The sequence below is a fragment of the Lagopus leucura genome, unplaced genomic scaffold, assembly GCF_019238085.1.
Source record: "Lagopus leucura isolate 7727_CA_CO unplaced genomic scaffold, USGS_WTPT01 Super-Scaffold_100157, whole genome shotgun sequence".
Classification (NCBI taxonomy): Eukaryota; Metazoa; Chordata; class Aves; order Galliformes; family Phasianidae; genus Lagopus; species Lagopus leucura.
This window is the reverse complement of record NW_024962334.1, coordinates 47,108,897-47,128,891: the sequence shown is the minus strand read 5'-3', so window position 1 is coordinate 47,128,891 and position 19,995 is coordinate 47,108,897. Positions and strand designations below refer to the sequence as shown.

General features: G+C 53.5%; 2 protein-coding genes across 3 annotated transcripts in view; one reads left to right on the top strand and one right to left on the bottom strand.

Annotated features, from left to right (window-relative positions):
- The first annotated feature begins 57 nt into the window (after nucleotides 1-57).
- On the top strand, nucleotides 58-4,592 carry LOC122189595 (death domain-containing membrane protein NRADD-like). The gene is given in 7 exon segments (XM_042888896.1): nucleotides 58-163; nucleotides 166-249; nucleotides 252-343; nucleotides 1,721-1,856; nucleotides 2,665-2,863; nucleotides 2,930-3,075; nucleotides 4,015-4,592. Coding segments are annotated over 7 exon segments (1,068 nt in total). The 3' UTR covers nucleotides 4,320-4,592.
- A 378-nt stretch (nucleotides 4,593-4,970) lies between these two features.
- Nucleotides 4,971-19,995, bottom strand: part of SETD2 (SET domain containing 2, histone lysine methyltransferase) — a 53,846-nt gene continuing 38,821 nt past the window's right edge. Inside the window, exons 13-21 of one of the 2 annotated variants that reach the window (XM_042888082.1) lie at nucleotides 18,953-19,001; nucleotides 17,676-17,853; nucleotides 14,285-14,960; nucleotides 12,960-13,094; nucleotides 12,268-12,407; nucleotides 11,258-11,369; nucleotides 6,159-6,239; nucleotides 5,975-6,076; nucleotides 4,971-5,591 (exon numbers count right to left, since the gene is read on the bottom strand). In XM_042888082.1, coding sequence (XP_042744016.1) covers nucleotides 5,430-5,591; nucleotides 5,975-6,076; nucleotides 6,159-6,239; nucleotides 11,258-11,369; nucleotides 12,268-12,407; nucleotides 12,960-13,094; nucleotides 14,285-14,960; nucleotides 17,676-17,853; nucleotides 18,953-19,001 — 1,635 coding nt within the window. In that variant the 3' untranslated portion in view covers nucleotides 4,971-5,429. Of the gene's footprint in view, nucleotides 5,592-5,974; nucleotides 6,077-6,158; nucleotides 6,240-11,257; nucleotides 11,370-12,267; nucleotides 12,408-12,959; nucleotides 13,095-14,284; nucleotides 14,961-17,675; nucleotides 17,854-18,952; nucleotides 19,002-19,995 lie in introns of those variants that run through there. The other variant, XR_006181736.1, reaches the window with a different exon arrangement.

Sequence of the window (19,995 nt, the reverse complement as noted above, 5' to 3'; positions counted from 1 at the left end):
CTTTCCCGAACCCAGTCCCGAACCGCTCCGGACCGAGCCGAGCCGAGCCGAGCGGCGATGGGCGTGGCGTACTTTGGCCCCGCCCACACACATCAGCCAATGGCGTGGCGCCGCGCCCCTCCCTGCGGGGCCGCGCCGAGCCGAGCCGGGCCGAGCGGAGCGGAGACGAGAGCGGGCGGAACCGAGCGGAGCCGAACCGCGCCGAGCCGAGCCGAGCCGAGCCGGACCGAACCGAGCTGAGCAGCGCGCCGTGGGGCCCGGCCCCGCCATGCGGTGGGGCTGCGCGGCGCTGCGCCTATCGCGGGCGCTGTGCCTGCTGCTGTCCGCGCCGCTCTGCCCGCAGGTCCGCTCTTTTTTTCTCTTCCCTTGTGGCGTTATTCTGCTTTCTTTCTCTCTGCCCTATTCAAGTTTGTTTTGCTTTCCGTCCTTTCCCCTTTTCCTTGCGTTACTTTGTCGTATTCTGCTTTCTTTCGGCCCGTGTTACTCTGCTTCCCTGCACATCGCTGCGCTTTCTCCTTCGTTTTGCTGCTTTACTTCGTCTCGTTTTACTCTACTGTAAATTTTGCCCTATTTTCCTTATTTTACAGCATTTTACTGCACTTATTCTTAACATTCTTCACCTTTCTTTACAGTATTTTAATTTATTTTTACTTATTTTGCTGCATCTTGCTTTATTTTTCCTTATTTCACAGTATTTTACTGCATTTTACTTTATCTTATTTTACTTCACCTTTTTTTTTACTGCATTTTGCTTTATTTTTCCTTTAATTTCCTTAATTTTCCTCTATTTCCCTTCGTATTCGACTTTATTTTCCTGCATTCTTTATTTTCCTCATTATTTTCCTATATTGTTTTCCTCTGTTGTTTTGTTTTACATCATTTAACTTTCGTTTATCTTACTTTGTTTTGCCACACTTTGCCCTATTTTGCCCTATTTTGCCTTATTTTGCCCTATTTCCCCGCATTATTTCCCTGCATGTTCCCCAACCCCCTCCCTCTCCCCCTCTCCATGCATGGGACCTCCCCCCCCCCCTCCCTCCACCCCATCTGGCTGCAAGCTGAGGGCCAGGGGCACCGTGTGGGACCCACATGGGACTGGGACCCCCCCGACCCTCCCCATCTCAGCCCCACTCAGGATACGGCCCCACACAACCCTGGTGGGGCCAACTGGGGTTTTTTTTTGTGAGGAGGGGTAATCTGAGCAGCCCCCAAATTGGGGGGGGGGGGGGGGTTCTTTGGTGGGGGGACAGATGGAGGAGTTTGTGGGTTTTTGAGTGGGGGATGCAGTTAAGGTGGTGGGAAGGGCAGAGTTGAGGGGGTATGGGGCAGAGTTAAGAGGATGGGATGGGCAGAGTTAAGGGGATGGGATGGGCAGAGTTTTAAGGGGATGGGCAGAGTTAAGGGGATGGGCAGAGTCGATGGGGTGCACAGAGTTAAGGGAGTGAGACAGGACAGAGTTAAGGGGATGAGATGGGGAGTCTTGAGGTGATAGGATGGGGCAGAGTCAAAGGGACACAGGGCACAGTTAAGGGGATGTGCTGGGCAGAGTAAAGGTGATGGGATGGGCAGAGTTAAGGGGATAGGATGGGCAGAGTCAAAGGGATGCAGGGCAGAGTTAAGGGGACGTGCTGGGCAGTTAAGCGGACGTGGCGCTGTGGGTTCGGGGAAGCTGTGGCCGCTTGCAGGACACCCCACATGACTCCCCCATGTCTCTGGGCAGGTGTCGGCCCGCAGCCCGCCGTGCCCCAGCGGTGCCTGCACTCAGTCCGGCGAGTGCTGCTCCTCCTGCCCTCCAGGCTTCGGGGCGGCCGTGCCCTGCAGCCTCACCGACACCCAGTGTGAGCCCTGCGCCCAGAGTGAGTGCCACCCCAGAGCCCCACGCCTTTCCCTGTTGTCACCCACTCCAGCCTGGCTGTGAGCCTGACCAAGTGATGCACCATGTGTGCAGTCGCCTCTCCAACATGCTCTGTGTGAGCGAGCCCCTATGGGATGCCGCAGGGCCGTGCCTCAGTTTCCCCATCTGTAGCAGTGAGGCACACTCCTTGCTTTTAGGGTGCACAGCAGAGAAAAAAGGAGGTGCATTGTGCCACGGGGTGACCCCAGAGCTCCTTTTATCCCCACATCCCGTACTCTGAGCCTCCCAAATCACTAAGGTTGGAAAAGATAAGACCCCTGAGTCCAACCCCAGCCCACCTTCACCATGCCCATTGACCACATCCCTCAGTGCCACATCTCCACTGTTCTGGAATGCATCCAGGGATGCTGACCTTCCCCCCACAATCCTGGGCAGCCTGTTTCTGTACATTCCCACTCTTTCGGAGCTCTGAGCCCCCCTCAGCGCCCCCCACCACCCACATTCCCCCCTCCCCACCATCGCCAGCTGCTGCCCCATGGCTGTCATCACGCCCCGCATGCAGCAGATGCTCCCGGCGCTGCCGGCATTGGGGCTTTGATGTGGTTGGGAAGGGATGGGGGAGGTTCGATGGGAGGGGGCACCTCTCCCTTTAACCCCATAGTACTGGATCTGATTTCCTCCCATCCCAAGACCTACTCTGGTCCCACCTGGGGGTGCCGTTTTGGGTACCCCCACCCCATTCCAGGGGGAAACCAAGGCAGCGGCATCAGTGGGAGCATGAAGGGTTTTCTAATCCCTCATTCCCACAGAGAAGGACCCACATATCCCAAAACGGGCCGAAGGAAACCTCCCCAAGGAAAACAGCACAGGCCCCACTGCCTCAGCCACCTCCGCCTCCACCTTCGTCCCTCCCCTCCCTGAGGACGTGGGGCAGAACATCATCCCCGTGTACTGCTCCCTCCTGGCTGCTGTGGTGGTGGGTCTCCTCGCCTACGTGGCCTTCAAGTGGTAGGTTTGGGCTTTCTGGGGGTGGGGGATTGGGGGTGAGGGGACGGTGGGTTTGACGCAGCGCAGCTGGCACACGTGCAGGCAGAAGCAGCAGCTGGCCAAGGCACGAGCAGCCGAGCTGGGGACGGCGGCCGAGGGCGAGAAGCTGCACAGTGACAGCGGGGTGTTCCTGGATACACACAGCCTGCAGGAGCCACACCAGATCAGCAAGGGTGAGCATCACCCATAGTTGGGGGGGTGGGTGTGTGGGGGGGGGGCTGTCCCGTCATTTCTTTGGCTGTGGTGGGATGGGGTGAAGGAGCACCCCGTGTCTGGAAGCATCTAAGGGAGATGGAGGTCTTGTGGAGGGATTGGTGCTGCCCAAATTGGGTTGGGAAGCATCCGTACCTTTGAGATCACACAGGTAGGGTTGGGAAGCACCTCATCCTTGGGGATAATCCAAATAGGGCTGCGGAGCACCAATACCTTGGGGATCATCTGTTGGGACTGGGGAGCACCCATGTATTAAGGATCATCCCCATAGGGCTGGGGAACACCCATGTGTTAGGGATGAGATTGAGGGCCAGCCAACGCTTGGGAGCGATCTAATGGGGTTGGGGGGCACCCAGACCTTTGGGGATAATGCTGATGGGTTTGGGGCGCACCCACACAATGGGGATCATGGATTGGGGTTGGAGAGCACGCATTCCTTCCTTGGGGATTGTCTGGATGGGATCGGGGAGCACACGGTAGTCGGGGATGATCTGGATGAGGTAGGGGAGCAGCCATACCTTGGGATCGTGTCCATAGGTTTGGGGAACACCCGTACTTTAGGGATGATTTGGATGGAGTTGAGGAGCACCCATGGCTTGTGGATCATGTCAATGAGGTTGGGGACCTTATGAATGATCCGGATGGGGCTGGGGAGCACCTGTAGTTTGGAGAGCACCCAGATGGGGTTGGGAGCACCCAGATGGGATTTGGGTACGCCCATCCCTTAAGGAGCATCCGAATGGGGGGGTGAGGGTGCACCTTTGCATAGAAGAGCACTCTGGGTTAGGAGCACCCACGCAGGGAGCAGGGGATGCCACAGGAGCGGCAACACTGGGGGGGAGGCTGGTGGGGTCCCCAGTGCAACTTTTGGTGCGTCAACGCTGACCTTAAACCCACAGCGCCCCGTCTGGAAGCCCGAGCCTACAGCTCGATCCCACAGCAGCGACGGGAGGAGGTGGAACGGCTGCTGGAGAGCGGTGGTCCCAGCGGGGACTGGCGTGGGCTGGCCGCCCGCCTGGGCTACGGGGATGAGGCCATCGGCACCTTCGCCCGCGGCCAGGCGCCCGCCCGCACCTTGCTCGCCACTTGGGCAGCCACAGAAGGGGCCACAGTGGAAGCCCTGTGCCTGGCTTTGGCTGCTATGGGACGGCAGGACGTGGCCGAGTGCCTGGCGGGGCCAGGAGATGCCAGCTCAATGGTGTGAGCCCAGCCGGGGGGCTCCTGGTGCCCCTGCGGGGTGAGGAGGAGGAGGAGGAGGAGGAGGATGGGAGGCGGGGATGCGCGGCCCCGTTGGGTGGGTGAGGCTTTGGCCACCAGCAGCTTTATCCTGCCGTATTACTCTTGGGGTTTTTTTTTAAGTCGTTTTTGTACTTCAGGGGGGTGGGGGAAATGTCCTTTTTTGTATTTTTGGGGTCGGGATGTTGTGTGCCTGTTGCCTTGTGGTCTTTGCATTAAACAGCCGACGTGCCTTCGTGTCGCTGGTTTGTCACAGCCGCTCCATCCCACGGTTCCCCACTCCCTTCGTGGGCCTTCCTTTGGGGACAGCCCTGAGCTCAGCAGCGCACAGGGACACAAAGGAGCACTTCCAACCCCCCAGCTGCCAGCAAAACCCAACTCCCTTCATCCTGAGGGCAAAACCAACGCGTTACGGGGCGGATGGGGATCCCAACCCCAAATGACAACGAAGGGCTGCTGAGGATGGTGGAATACCTGGAGTTGGAAGGGTCCCATCAGGACTCGTGGCTCCACACAGCAGCATCCAAAACCCAAACCCACCCAGCTCCACACCGTGCCATCCACAGGTCCATCCCCACCCCCATCCTCTGCCCAATACCCTCCCAGGTCGGACACAGCATTGATTTCATTTTATTTTATTTTATTTTTTTTAATTTTTTTTTTTTTTTTTACATAAAAAGTTCAGTAAAAATTGGATAAAGTAAAATGATTTAAGCAGTAAAATCAATCTTATCAACATAGCACAAGGCTGCCAGAAATTCAGGGGCAACCCGTTCCGGAATATTTACATGAGAACAGATTGAAACCTCGCAGAACAAAAACAAGAAAACAAAACGAAAGGAAAAAAAAAACCCCAAAACTATCCTTACAAAGTGTTCCCGTGATAACAGCACGTGTTGGGCTAAAAGCAAAAAGGAAAACGAACCGACGAACGAACCAACGGAAAAGAAAACCCTCAATATATTCACATATAGGTTAAAATATAATACACATCTCTGTGGTGGCTGGGCGCTGAACGGGGCCCCACAGCACAGCACCCCCAGCTGAGGGCAATGGCGGCGCCGGGGGGTCGAGGCGGTCACTCCAAATCCGTGTCCTCTTTGGGTTTGTAGATGGCCCCGAATTTCTGCATGTATTTCTTTATGTACTCCTTCGTTTTGTGTTTCACATTCTCGTTGCACTCCAGGTCCTCCGGGTTCTTGCAGTATTTCAGCTCCTTGTTCATGACGCCGTGCGTCAGCTGGGCAACGCAGGGGTTTGGTAAGAGGGCACAGAAGCACAGGATCACACCATGGTTAGGAAAAGGCCTCTCGCATCCCCAAGCCCGACCCAGCCCTGACCACTGACCACATCCTCAGTGCCACCTCTCCGCAGTTGTGGAACACCTGACCCCACCACATCCTTTGCTGCTGCACCACCACTCCCCTGGAGAAGCAGTTCCTCCTCAAATGCAACCCCAACCTCCCCTGGCTCAGCTCGAGGCCGTCACCTCTCAGCCCAAGCACCCCTTTCCCTGGTATTCCTATTCAGCCTCCCTCTCAGAAACCATCCCTACTTCCCTCCCCTGCTCCTCAACGACTCCAGAACCCCACAGCCACCCCATAACCCACGGGGTGCCCTCACCTTCCGTGCCAGGTGCTTGAAGTCCTCGGTGGTGGTGATGCGGCCGACCTTGCAGTCGGGTTTGCGATAGGGGTTGAGGCACTGCACGATGAACTGAGACATCTGCAGGAGAGGCACACAGCTCAGCCCCAGCCGTGCCCAACGCCGTGGTGCTGGGGCTCGGGGTTCCCTCAGGATAACTCACCTCTTTCCTGAAGACTTCCTTGCTCTTCTTGGCAAGCTCGCTCGACGTGTCTGCTTCCGCAGTCTTGGGCTTCTTGGAAGACTGGAGGGAGGGAGGGGAGATAGAAAGATAGGAAGAGAAGATTGGAATTAATGAAGCAGCTTTGCTGTGTCAGCTTTGGATTGAGAGAGGAGGGCACACCTCACCCCAACCACCTCCTTCCCCACGGCGGACATCACAGCCATACCCCACACCTCCCCCCCAGGGGATGCCATCCCCTGACCCCAACAGAAACACAGCAGCCAAAAAGTGTGACTTCAGCAGCACCTGCATGCCCAAAGAAAGGTTTCACCAGCAAGAATGTGTCCACAGAGCCACACACAGACCCTCTACAAGCTGCCCAAGTGCCCACCCTGCATGTCACCACTGCTGCCATCTCTTGTCTCCTCCCTGCACTCCAACAGCACTGAGAGGTACAGGTGTGCTGCCCACCTTCCCCAATCCACCTCTCCCCGATCTGCCTCCCCAAATTCACTTCCTCAAACCCACGTTTACAAATCTGTCTCCCCAAACCCCCCTTCCCAAATCTCTCTCAATTCTCCTCCCCAAATCTGCCTCCACAAAACCACTCCTCCAAACGCAGCTCCCCCACATCCACCTCCTCACGCCTGCCACCCTAAATCCACTTCTCCAAATCCATCTCCTCAGATCCTGTTCTCCAAATGCAGAATCCCAAATCCACCTCCCCAAATCTGCCTCCTTAAATTCACTTCTTCAAATCCACCTTCCCAACTCCGCCTCTCCAAACCCACCTCTCTAAATCTGCCTCCCCATATCTGCCTCCACACATCCACTCCTTCAAACCCACCTCCCCAAATCCGCCTCTACAAATCTACTTCTCCAAATGCAGAACCCCAAACCCACAGTCCCAAATCCACCTCCCCAAATCGACATTCCCAGACCTGCCTTCCCAAATCAAATTCCCTCTGTTCGCCTCCCCATATCTGCCTCCACACATCCACTCCTCCAAATCCACCTCCCCAAATCCACCTTCTCTACACCCGCCTCCCAAAAACCCTCTATCTAAATCCCCCTCCCCAGTTCCCCTTCTCAAACCCGGCCCCTCCATGCCGGAACGAACCCAACAGGAGGAGCAGGGCTGCAATGCCCAACTCTCACCCTATTGTTTTCTTTGGGAAAGAAAGCAGAATGGCCAGAGCTGCTTCTGGGGCTGCTTTGGGGAGGGAGGGGCCGAGCGCTGCGGTCGGCATTAGGAGTGCTGAAATATGTTTAGCTGGAGGCGAGGGGGAGGAAAGCAGAGCTTCCCCCCTCCCCGTTTATTTCATGCCTGTGAAAGCCTAATTATGATCCATTGGCTTCATCCTAACCACCAGCATGGCTCGGTGGCACGAGGGTTTGGCTGTGCTGGGCACCAAGCTGGGGTGACCACAGAGCCACATCTTTGCTAAGGGATGGGGAAGAGCAGCAGAGCTGCAAAGTCCCACAGTAAAAGCAGCTCTGGGCTTCAATAAAACGCTCCCATGGAAGTTTTATGGCTGAGAGCAATCCCTGAGTGGAGTGAATTAGGGCCGGGGCGTCCCTGCTGGCTGCACATCAAAGCCCTGCTGGCTCCCTGCGCCGGGTACCTCCATCAAAGGGCCCTAATGGGGAACACATGGCTCTGCACCACTCCCTGCGTGCCACGCGGGGTCCCCTCGGCTTTGGGGATGGGTCCTAAAAGGGGGAGGCAGCTCTGGGGGTGACTTCCTGGGAAAAGTGGGGGACGTGAAGCTGGGAGTGACAGCTGGAGCAACAACTGGGGTCAGATCACAGAACGTGCCCAGTTGGAAGGGACCCCCGATATCCTGAGTGCAAGGGGACAGCAGGATGGCAGCATTAGGATGGCAGCATTAGGATGGCAGCATTAGGATGGCAGCATTAGGATGGCAGCAGGGAAATGGGTTTCCCATTCAGCCATGAGCCCCCAGGAGTCTGGCAGTGAGTTTCTAACCGAGCCAGTGACACCTTACAGAGGAGAGCACTGCGACGGGGTGGTTTGAGCCAACCCTCCCCCACTGAGGACCCAAGGCTCCTGATTGCTGCTGCTTTCCCTCTGCCCAAACCGAGAAGGGGAGTGCAGCCTATCCCCTCCCTCCTCCCAGCCTGGCCACACCAGTTCCTGGAGCTATCTGCAGCTATTTTGGAAGCACAGCTGTGAGCACAGAGGCCGCAGAGTGGGGAGCAGCCAGCAGGGCCCCGCAGGGCTCAGGGTGCGAGCTCCAACAAGCCTCAGCTCTGCATTAACAACCCTCACGTGAGCCTTGTACCTCCAGGTTCTGTTATACCCCCAACGCAGCCAGAGGGAGGCCACAGCTGATTTCCAGAGCAGCCAGTAGGCACACGGGAGCAAATGATGGAAGACAAAAGCCAGCAGCATCACTTGGGCAGCCCCCAACCCTCTTCCCTCAGCCTGGCTGTGGGTCCCAGGCTCTGGCTACAGCTGGAAGGCAGGGATGTCAGATCACGAATGGAGAGCAGCACCAAAATCAGCCAGGAGAGCACAGCCCAGTGCAAGAAAACAAACTGAGGCCCAACCCCACTGACATCCCAAGCTCCCACGCTTGCCCGGGTCAGAGCTTTGTGCTGCTGCCATCCACCCACACTCAGCACTGCAGGCTGAGCCTCTCTGTGCAGGTCAGTTCTGCAACAAGGGGATTTTGATTTGGCCCTTGGGGAGCCCCAACGACCCGCATTCATTGGGTGGCTGAAGCGGAGCCGGATGATGCGTTCATGGAAAAATGACAAACTTTTGGTTGCCTGCTTTGATGAGAATTCTCAAGTTCAGCATTTTTTTGCCACTGGCTGAGGCAGGATTCCTTTCCCTTTCCATGGAAAAAATGATGGGGTGAGCAACCCCAGTGCAGAGGGGAAGCCAATGCCTTGCCAGTGGGTGTGCGGCAGGGCAATCCCCAAGAGACAGCCGTGGTGCAGTGTTAGCAATGGTTCCTTCTCTGAAAGAACACAGACTGCCCAGGGAGGTCGTGGTCACTGTCCCTGAAGTGTTCAGAACCCTGGAGATGTGGCACTGAGGGATGCAGGAGTGGTGGGGTTGGGCTGAGGTTGGATTCGGTGATGTTGGAGGTTCTTCCCAACTCGGATGACTCAATGACAACGCAGGCACTGAGCAGCCAGGGGCAGGGATGTGGTCCTACAAGGGGCTGTGCAGGCACCCCAGCTGATTTCCCAGCTCAGGAGAGCCCTGTGAGTTGTGCAGACTGCAATGGTTACCTCTGAGTTAGAGCACAATGGAGGATGGGAGCTTAACACTGCCCTGCAGGGAGGAATCCCTGTGGCGTCAGGGCAAGAGTGAAGACAAGAAATGCTTAGCTGCTATTGGTATAAAGGTGATAATTTCTGCCTATGCTAAGATTTATCTTGATTTCAGCCTTACTGAAAGCTTGCTGCTTGAGAGCTGCACTTAGGACAGAATACAGTAGCAATGGGCTTGCAGTGCAATGACAGAGAGCTGTGGTTACCATTACTCAGAGATTGTTCCAAGGCTTTGGCCTGCCCTGGTCTGACCACAGCTCATTCCTCTGAGTTCCTCCAAAGCACTGCTGCCTGCCAGGAAAACTGCAATGCAAGGAAATGCAAAAAAATAAAGGCACGCAGTGCTTTGAGGACATCCATAATGCAAGTTTCACTGCCCTACAGAAAGGCTGCAGAGCAGAGTTGGGCTGGATGGGACACGGAATCACAGAACTGCAGATTCATTAAGGTTGAAAAAGACCTCTGAGGTCCCCAAGCCCAACCCCAACCAACCCCACCATGACCACTGACTACGTCCTTCTGTGCCACTTCTCCACAGTTCTGAAACACCTCCAGGGATGGTGACCCAACCCACCTCCCTGGGCAGCCCGTGCCACTGCATCACCACTCTTTTGGAGAAGAAACTGTTCCTCATATCCTACCTGAGATGCTAGGGGGTGGAAAACCATGCTGGGGATGGAGTGGGAAGGAGGAAGGGAGCAAGAGAAATCAGCCAGGGGGAGATGCAGGGGAAACTCACTGCATACTACTGAACGTGTGCCCCAAAGGACCTAAAAGCTCAGCAGCCTTTGCAGCCCCAAGGCACATGTGTGCCCACGTAGCTTTGGGGATGTGACTGTTCGCTGTGCTGCTCTGCAGCAAGATCCCATGGCTCCCAGAACAGGCAGAGTCAGGGACAAAATCCATTAGGAAGCTCCTCTGGACCCCTCTGCAATGTCACAGAAGCAAACACTCAATGGTGGAGGCATTGTGTGCCAGGCCTTCATTCGTTCTCTAATTAACATTTTTATAGGCAGATAAATATTTGCCATTAATATTGCTTAAGTCAGCTCTCCAAGAATTCCAACTGAAGTGCTTGGAGGCATTACACGAATTGAATTAACCCTCAGCATCCCAGCAAGGAAATGGAAAGAGCTGGGAAAAGTGACTGCAGCAGAGCAGGGAGACGTGGCTTTGTCAGCAGCACAAAGACTCTGCCCTGTAACAGCACGGCTGGAGAGGATGGGACTGCTCCCAGAATCACAACCCAGCAACAAACCCTTTCTCCACGGCTACTCTCTGTGCCCCACAGTGCCACAGGGCACACCCACAGCATGATTTAGCTGCCTGGAGGATGGCAGTGGGGTTTAACACCTGCTTTGGTCCTTCCATCCTCAAACCTATGGCCAGACACGTGCAGTGAGGCAGCCAGAGACATCCTGCCTGCAGGTGGGACGCCATCGAGGAGATGCATCTGCTCCCATCTCACTGCCAAGGAGCTTCTTCAGATCCAACACAGAAGAGACCCCAGACCTGAAGGGAAACCCCCACCTGACTGCAAAAAGCACCAAGTGCTGAGAAAACAACAGAACTTCCTCGATCCTACAGCATCATTTTAAAGCCCATAAAGCCTACGGCCAGCACAGCTGTTATGGCTCATCTTGGGTCACTGCTGTCCCTCTGTCACCAACCCACAGCCACCACTCTGCAGCATGCACACAGGCTGCTTTGGCAAGCTGGCAAGCCCAGGATCATCCGTGTGGGCCACCAAGGTGTTGGCAGTGAGCTTCCCTCTCTGACTCCATGCTTACCTTCATTGGGTTTTCATCATATGTTGGGGTCCCCAGGTCCATCTCAGCTTCGTGTTCCAGGCTGGCATCATCCCCTGGGCTGTCCCACGTCGGAGGGTCCCACTGGGTTTGCCTGGAGAACAAACAGAGCACATCACCCTCAGAAAAGGAGCCATTTGAAAAAAGAGAGCTTGTACCATTTTCTGCCACTGGTAATGCTTGCCATGGGACCAAGGGCAGCTGGCCATGGACATGAAACACAGAATGCCCATGGCTGTGGTGAGAAAAGGCAAGAGACATCCCATCAGAACTAAGGAATGGGTTTAATGCCTGTTTCTGCAGGATAAAAGGCAACAACACCCAAAAGTATCTCACAGCAGAAAGGATGCAGAGCAGAAGTCTTGAGAAAAGCCCCAGTAAAGAACCTGCAAGGCTCAACACACAGATGACACTCAGCTCGTCTGTGCATCAGGAGAGCATCACATCTTGCTCTGACTCTCAGGCCACCTGAAAAGCAGACTGAACAAAAGGGATGGGAAGAGCCCAGCCCTGCAGCAGCATCTTTAGGTACAGAGGTGACCTCCCACAGCAATTATTTCTCAGCTGTGAGCTCTGTAAGGTGGGCCATGAGCTCAGCGCTCTGAGCCCCTCAGGTTTGCTGACCTGCATCTAGAAATCTTTTTGCTTTCAAGGAAAAGCCATGGGATCGTGCCTGTTCCAAGCAGCTCTGTGTGCTTCAGCACAGCACTTGATTTATGGAAATCTCCCAGCATGTGTTCCTCTAAAAAAGTTCCAGATTCACTCAATCAGCAATTTCTGGTGTAATTGCAGAAGAATGATGAAGGAGGCCCTCCTCACTGACAGGTAAGGTTGGACTCAATGATCTTAGTGCTCTTTCCAACCTTAATGATACTGTGATGAAGCTCAACGTGTCCCCATGTCACAGAAAGACTCAAGCAGAGCAGCACCCCACCTGGCCTGTGCACCCATCTGTTCCCCACCCACCCAATGCTTACCTCATTATCACTTACCTCGTTACCACGTGGTAGTAGTAGATTTTCCCCTCGGGGTCTCTGGCTGTTTTCCAGTTGGGAGGCAGGACAATGGTTTTGGGTTTGGGAGGGGATGGAGGAGGCAGGTCCAGGAGGTTGTTGGTCACCACAAGCTCTGGCTGAAAACACACAGGCAACAATGTCAGAGGGCAGAGCAGAGCAGTCTGACAGCTCTGTCTCCCTGCAACAAAGCCTCTGTCGAAGGTACAACTCAAAAAGGACATCAGCATTGACCCAGGAAGTGACAGTAAATCATTTCACCCATTTCTGTCGATAGCCACTGGTAGCTATTTGTTCACATTCTGACCACTCTGTCAGAAGGGTTCTTAGATAGCAGGTGGTTGGGTTGAAGGTTCTCTGAAAGATCACAGAACCAAAGAACAGCTTGGGTTGGAAGGGTCCTTAAAGGTCACAGAACCACAGGATCACAACGTGGCTTGAGTTGGAAGAGATCTCAAAGCCCATCCAGCCCCAACCCTGCTGAGGGCAGATTGCCACCCACCAGATCAGGCTGCCCAAGGTCCATCCAACCCAGCCTTGAGCACCTCCAGGGATGGGGCTTTGGGCAGGACAGTTCCCCAGTCCTTCTGCCAGCTGCCCATGCCCCAGTCCATGCAGAGGTGAGCAGCTCAAACAGTGCCATCCACTCCCAACCCCAGAGTGAGCCATACCTGCTGGATGGGCTGTGGCTGCCCAGCTGCCACGATGGTGGTGACGGCAGGAGGGGGCTGGACGATCACTCCCTGCGGGTGGGCTGTGTAGATCTGCTGCCCCTGGATGTACTGCAGGCCTGGCTGGGCGTAGCTCTGTAATGGAGAACAAGGGGTTGGGGTCAGCATCCTCCCCTGGGGTAGCCAAAGGGGCTACAGAACATCCAACCTACAGCTTTCAAAGGAAATCACTTGCACAGCACAATTGCTCCATCAACAGTGGAAGAAAGTGCAACACAGCACAAAAGACTATTTCCCAGCGTGTGTACGATGGAGAAATCTTCTAACACTTCAAATGAGAGTGGATATCTCACAGCTTGTAAAGCAGGACTGCATCAGTGCTTGCCACCGGGACACAGCCTGTATCCCACCACAACAGACCATGAGGTCTGCCCACAGGGATCCCCAGGCTGGAGTTAGGACAGAACATGAAGCAGCTGGCAGTCCTGCATCCTCCTTTAGGTAAACCCCCACCTTTACTGCTTCACCTCACTCCCAATGTGCAATGATGGTCCACAGACAAAGCAGAGCAATTCTGATCGAAGTGAGGTTCTCTGTGAAATCACTGGGAGGCCAAGAGAAACTCAGAACAAAAAGATTTCAGCACTCCACTCAGCCTCACTGCAGCACCTCTGGGTCTGCACTCAGCCAAAATTCAAAAATCCCCTAAGGTGGCAAAATACAGAAAAGGTAAAAGAGAGAACCCCAAAGTGCTGGAAGACATGGACACTTTCCTTTCCAGGCACTGAGATTCAGAAGGTGTCTCCTCCATGAGAGGTAGGAAAGTGAGTTTGGGTGACACTGAGCTTCAGCGCTCAAAGCCATCAACCAGGAAGAATTCCAGACCAAAAGAATGGCAAAGTTTCACTTTTGTTCTTTTTAAAGCAATCTGTGATGCCCCTCACTGGAAAGAAGCTAGCAAGATGTGCAGGAACACCATCACTGGATAATCTGAAATGAAACTTAGGTACACCCTAAAAGAAAAAACTGATGGGGACTGATGGGAGTGATGCACCCGTCAGGGGGAAGGAATCCTCACATCCTGGAGGATTTATGGGAGATCACATCCCAATCAAGCAGCAGTAGCCACAAAGCAAACCTGTGCTTGACACAGACTCTCGGATGGAGTTATCTCAGCAATGCTGCCCAACACTACAGCACATCAGGATGGACCCTGGCACATCGTGGGCACGCACAGCATTCCAGCTGCAGGCTGGCTCCCTTCCTTCTGCGGGTGCTCTGTGCCACACTGTGCCTGAAAAGCTCACCCTTCCCCCATGGGTTACCTGCACAATCGGCGGGGTCGTCTGCGAGTAGGGGGACGTCACCCCATAAACAGTCTGACAGGTCTGGCCTTGGTAATATATGGCAGGCTGGGACTGGGCTGGCGAGTACTGCTGCTGCACGGCCACAGTCTGCTGGCTGGAATCCCACACCCCATAGCTCTGCCCCTGCACTGGTCCTGTGGTGGGCACGGGCAGGACGGCCACGTTGGGTTCCTGGTGGACCACAGCGTCGTTTTGTGCTACATACTGAGGAGTCGTCACCTCCATCGGCGTTGCTACATGTTGGACTACTGGGACCGGCTGGGGAGTGGGCAGGGTGGGTTCGACTGTGTGCCCCACCATGGGCTGAGAGTGCTCGTATGCTGCTGGGGAGCACATAGAGTCCATGCTTGGGGTGGGCAGCAGCACCTTGCCCGCATTGGGGTTGCTGGGGTCCACGTAGGCCTGCATGGGGTAGCCGGGTGGGTAGCCAATGAAGCTGTGGTGCGGTGTGCCGTAGCCCATAGAGTCGTAGGGAAGGGGGGAAGTTATGCCCAAGTTCTGCAGTTGCTGTTGCTGCTTTTGGGCCTCTCGTTGGGCCACCTCCTGCTCAAAGAGCTTCCTGCGCTCCTCTGTCGACAGCTTGTTGCGGTCCTTGAGGCGGACTTTCTTCTTTGAGGATGCTGGCGTGTCATACCTGCAGCAGAGAGAAGAGGAACCTCAGAATCAGAGAACAGCTGGGTTGGAAGGGACCTTAAAGATCATAGAATCATGGAATCATAGAATCATGCAATGGCCTGGGTTGAAAAGGACCACAGTGATCATCTGGTTCCAACCCCTGCTGTATGCAGGGTCACCAGCCAGCAGACCAGGCTGCCCAGAGCCACATCCAGCCTGGCCTTGAATGCCTGCAGGGATGGGGCATCCACAGCCTCCTTGGGCAGCCTGTTCAGTGCCTCACCACCCTCTGTGTGAAAAACCTCCTCCTAATATCCAACCTAAACCTCCTTCCCCCCTGCAGTCCCAACCCTTGCCATGGGCTGGTTGTCCCTTCCAGCTCAGGCTGCCCAGGGCCCCATCCAGCCTGGCTTTAGGGAGCACCAAGGATGGGGCACCCACCACTGCCCTGAGCAGTCCTAGGATTAACAGAACCCAGAGATGCGTGGGCAAAAGCAGCAAGGAGCCCTCAGACAGGCTGGGTACCACTGCTTCAGCCTGCGCTCAATTCTCCACTCCAGGCTCCAAAAAGCAGGAGCAAGGCACTCCAAACATCCCACAGCTTTATCTCCTTGCCTCAATTCATTCAGCTTCCAGGTGGACATCACCCTCTGAGCTGTGCCATGCCGAGCCCCCGCATCCCCCCCACTGCAGGCAGAGCCCCAAGCACACAGAGCCATGTGCCCTTCCTGTGCTCCAGACAGATGTGCAGACATTACTAAGAACAATGGAATTGCAAGCAACACACTGCAGTTTAGAGCTTTGCTATTTACTAGACCACAGTTTTAGCTTGAAAAAAATATAATAAAGTGTGGATGGATTTTTATTTTTTAAAGAGTGAGAATTTTCACCCTGAGATGCAGAGCAGCTGGAGGGATTTTTCCAAGGACTTAAAATATTACCAAAAAAAAGAAGCCTAAGGACTTTGATCAGACCTCAACCATGGAAAACTTCAGATCAAAGGTGGATATTTTGAGAAGTTACGAGTGTGGTAAAACAGGGATTACAAGCAGAAATGTTTTGCAGCCCTAAGAGAAGTGGGATTCTACAAAGCATCCCATATATTCTTAATATACTAACTTGGAGTTCATGTGTTCAATTTACATATCAAAAGCACATTGCTACCAACACTTAAGAAGTTTCCTCACATTCCCAGAGTAGCTGCAAGCATCTGTTAATGTGAACCTTATTGACATGAAGAGCTCAATTTAAGTAATTAAAGTCTTTCCTGGCACTGCCTCAGGAGTTTACATGGGAGGCAGCTGGCGAGGAAGGACAGACAGAGGAAAACTGAGGATTAAGCACAGAGGGAGTCGCAGCGTTCTGTGTTCATGCAATCCTTCTTCTATCCTGTTTTCTGTTTCGTCCAATCCTTCATACTCCTTCTCCATCCCTTCCTCCTGCACTCAGACTCCCATCACTGTGGTTCTGCTGTAAGCTTCTTCACAAATGTACCTAAGGGAGAACTGAGGCAAGCTTAGGGAAAAGGCAGCACTCCTGGGACTGCTGGGAACTCCAGGCGTGGGCTGGAGCTTCCCAAAGCTTCTGCTCACATCTTCCTTGCTTGGTGAAGAGCTGCTTGTTTGCATCCCTCCAGCCTATTTTCCTTCACCTGAGCACACCACTTTCAGCCAGAGGGTGGTGAGGCACTGGCACAGGTTGCCCAAGGAGGCTGTGGATGCCCCATCCCTGCAGGCATTCAAGGCCAGGCTGGATGTGGCTCTGGGCAGCCTGGGCTGCTGGTTGGTGACCCTGCACATAGCAGGGGGTTGGAACTGGATGAGCACTGTGCTCCTTTGCAACCCAGGATATTCTATGATTCCCTCCATCCTTTCTCCTGTCTCCACAAACAATGCACTTACTCAGCTCTCTCCTTCTGCCCCCAGCCCTCTGTCATGTTTACATCCTCCAAATGGGTAATTACAGTATTGTAGATTTCTGGCTTGTTTTTAATGCAGACATCTCAAACTTTCCCACTAGGAGGGAAAAAAAGGATGCTGGCATGGCTGACTCACCAGCAATTGTTCCCTAATTGCTATGTAGCCTTAGATCCTATTTAAGAGGGACAATGGAAAGCTGACTTCTGTAAAGGAGATTCCTTGGTACTGCCTTTAATACGATTTGAAGTCTCCCTGAAACACGAGACATGTAATATATCCTTTCTCTTCATGAACAAGGAGAACACAGGAGAGAAACAATGAAAATGGCAACAGCAGAAGTGCCACTGGGGGTCGTCTGTTCTGCCCAAGGAGATTGGTTTGTGTTAGAAATCCTGTTTGGCTTGGGCTTGCTGCAAGTTGAATTTCAGACCCAAGTGGACTGGCAGGGGAGAAGGGCAGAGGCTTAGGGTTTAGTGGGCATGATGGGCTGATGGTTGGACTTGATCGGAGATCTTTTCCAACCTCTGTGGTTCTTTGCATGCCAGTGATGGCTCAACGGTTGGACTTCATCACCTCAGAGCTCTTCTCCATCCTTAATGATTCTACGACACTGAAGACCCCTTTACACCTTTGCTCACTGCAGCTCGAGAAGCCACAAGAAGTACCACAAAGACCCAGGAGCAGCACAGCTCCCAGGTAACACAACTCACCGCTCAGAATTCAGTCAAAACGCTCTCTTCCCCATCCCTGCATGTTTGCAGAGGCCACCCGGGCCAATTTCCCCCTGTTCTGACCCTTGGCAGGGTCCAACTTGCCTGTCCTCAGGCCTCTTGGTGCCTCGCTCATAGGCTGATGCCGGAGGGGACAGCGAGTCTCGCCTCCTCTTCTTCTCCTTGCTCAAGCTCTGCCACTCGGGGTCTGTGCGGCTCAGGACGGGGTTCTTCGGTGTGGGAGTCTGATCCCTGAGGCCAGCTGCCTCTCTGCCTCGGTCAGCTGTTGGGAAAAATGGGTAAAAAGAGAGAGTTTTTGTAATTCGGAGTATATTCCCAGCTCCCTCTTGGAGTTTCAGTGGTTCCTCTGTGTTGGCCAACAGAGCGCCCATTCAAACAAATTACAGGTTGTCCAGAATCAGCCTCAGGACTGCAAGTGAGGTTAAAATAAAGCTTCTATTTTCACTTCTATTTTTAGACACTACTCCAACTTCTGAGCTGTTACCTAATGGATGAAAATGCATCACTCATTTCACTCGTTTCCCCTCCTCCCATTCTTTCAGCAGGAAACCTATCTGAGAGTGGAAAAGACTCCAGACCTCAGCACAGATCTCCTGAAGTGCTCTGACATTCTGAAACCTGACTGTAAAGCAAGAACTTCCCCATGCTTACTGTCATTGACACAGAGTCTGTACTGAAAGACATGGAGCTAGAGGGCTCAGGCCTCAAGAAGCAGCTTTCAGGATGATGAAGAACCCCAAATGCTCTCTTGCATTCTTGCTTCCAGCCTCAGAGATAACTTTAGTTTTCAACTCCAGGTTCCAAAGGGCTCTTCTTCCCACAGCAAATGCATTAACAACCTCATTACTTCCTCCTGATTCTAATGATGGTTCCTGGGCATGTTAACACTTCAGTGCAGAGATGTGCTCCAAGGGAAGCCCCAAGCTTAAGAGAACAGCAGGACAAGACCCCTGTCTGTGCATCCTGCATGTGGGTCACCAGGTGTGGGGCCAACAGCTCACGACTGCCCTGGGATCACTTGGTGCCTTCCCAGGGTTTGGCTGTGATACAATCTGTTCTGGGTGCAACTCCATGGGTGATGCTTGTCCCTCCATCAGCCACGAGACCACATGAGACCACGGCACAAAGCACAGGGAGAAGCCTCCACCTCAGAGCTCCCCTCTGCAAACAAATCTCACCTCCCTTGCTAGCAGCTGCTCATGCATCAGATGTTTTAGGGATTTAGGGAGCAGACTGGATCGGATTTAGGGCTGCGACATGGCATCAGCAGCTCAGCTACCAATTGGGAACCTCTCCTGACATCAAACACTGGGAAAATCAATCTGTTTTTTAGGAATACATGGAAAAATGTGAGTACATACCACTGCTCTCCTTCTCCGCTTGACTCTTCTTTGGGATTCGGTACACCTCCTGTAAAACAAGCCAGAGGACAGAGTCAGGTTTTCAGCAAGAACATCCCTGAGTCTACAGGGCTGCAAGAATCAGAACTCATCATTCTAGCAATTCAATCACAATTTTAAACCAAACACCAAGAAATGGTATTTGGAAGCAAAGTTTTAAGCAAGTCACTGTGGTGCTTTCTATATATCGTCCTTCATCACCAATCTGTGTCTGTGGAGTCTATGAGGCTTTTGTGCCAAACAGGGCAGCTGTTGATAAAGGACATCCCACTCTGTACACACTTGGATTTTGGCTGAGTGTTGCTTTGCTAAGCCCCATTTTAGAGGTGCTACACCACTAAAAGGTGTGACATCACTTCTAATGGCTCGGTGCCTTCCCAACAGCCCAGCAGCCCTGGGTTCCTGACTCCTGCTCCATGGCAGCAATGCTTTGTTTGCTAAATGTCATTTAGTGCTCAACAGCAAAGCCCAAACCTGAGCAAAGCCACTTTTTCCATGAGCAGCATTAGTCCTCTGTACCTAACCCAACAGCACAGGCAGCAGCAGCACCGTGATGCCTCAGGGGGAAAAAGCACCACAGTGCCTTCAGTGCAGCAGCAAAATCTCCCTTAATTCAGGGCATGGATGTTGCCTGTGCAATTCCCAACCCTACATAATCTTTAGTTTTGAAGAAATACAGGGATGAAATAACACCAAGGTCAGGTGTGAGGCTGGCAAACCCGTGCCAGTTTCCAGCCTGCTTTTCTAAAGGCTCAGAGAAAATCTCAGAGCAGAACAAACCATTTTCTTTCAAAATATTAACCATCAACCTTGATTTGATTCAAGCTGGCTGGAAATGACATGACCACTCCATGGGGTCACCCAGCTGCAGCATGTTGCATTAGCTACATCAGTTAATGAGAGCCCAGGTTTAGGTTCCATCTGTACTGTTTTAACCTAACTGTGTGCCCCATGGGCTGAAAAAGCTCAACTTTCCTTTGGTGAAATGAAGGAAAGATAAGAAA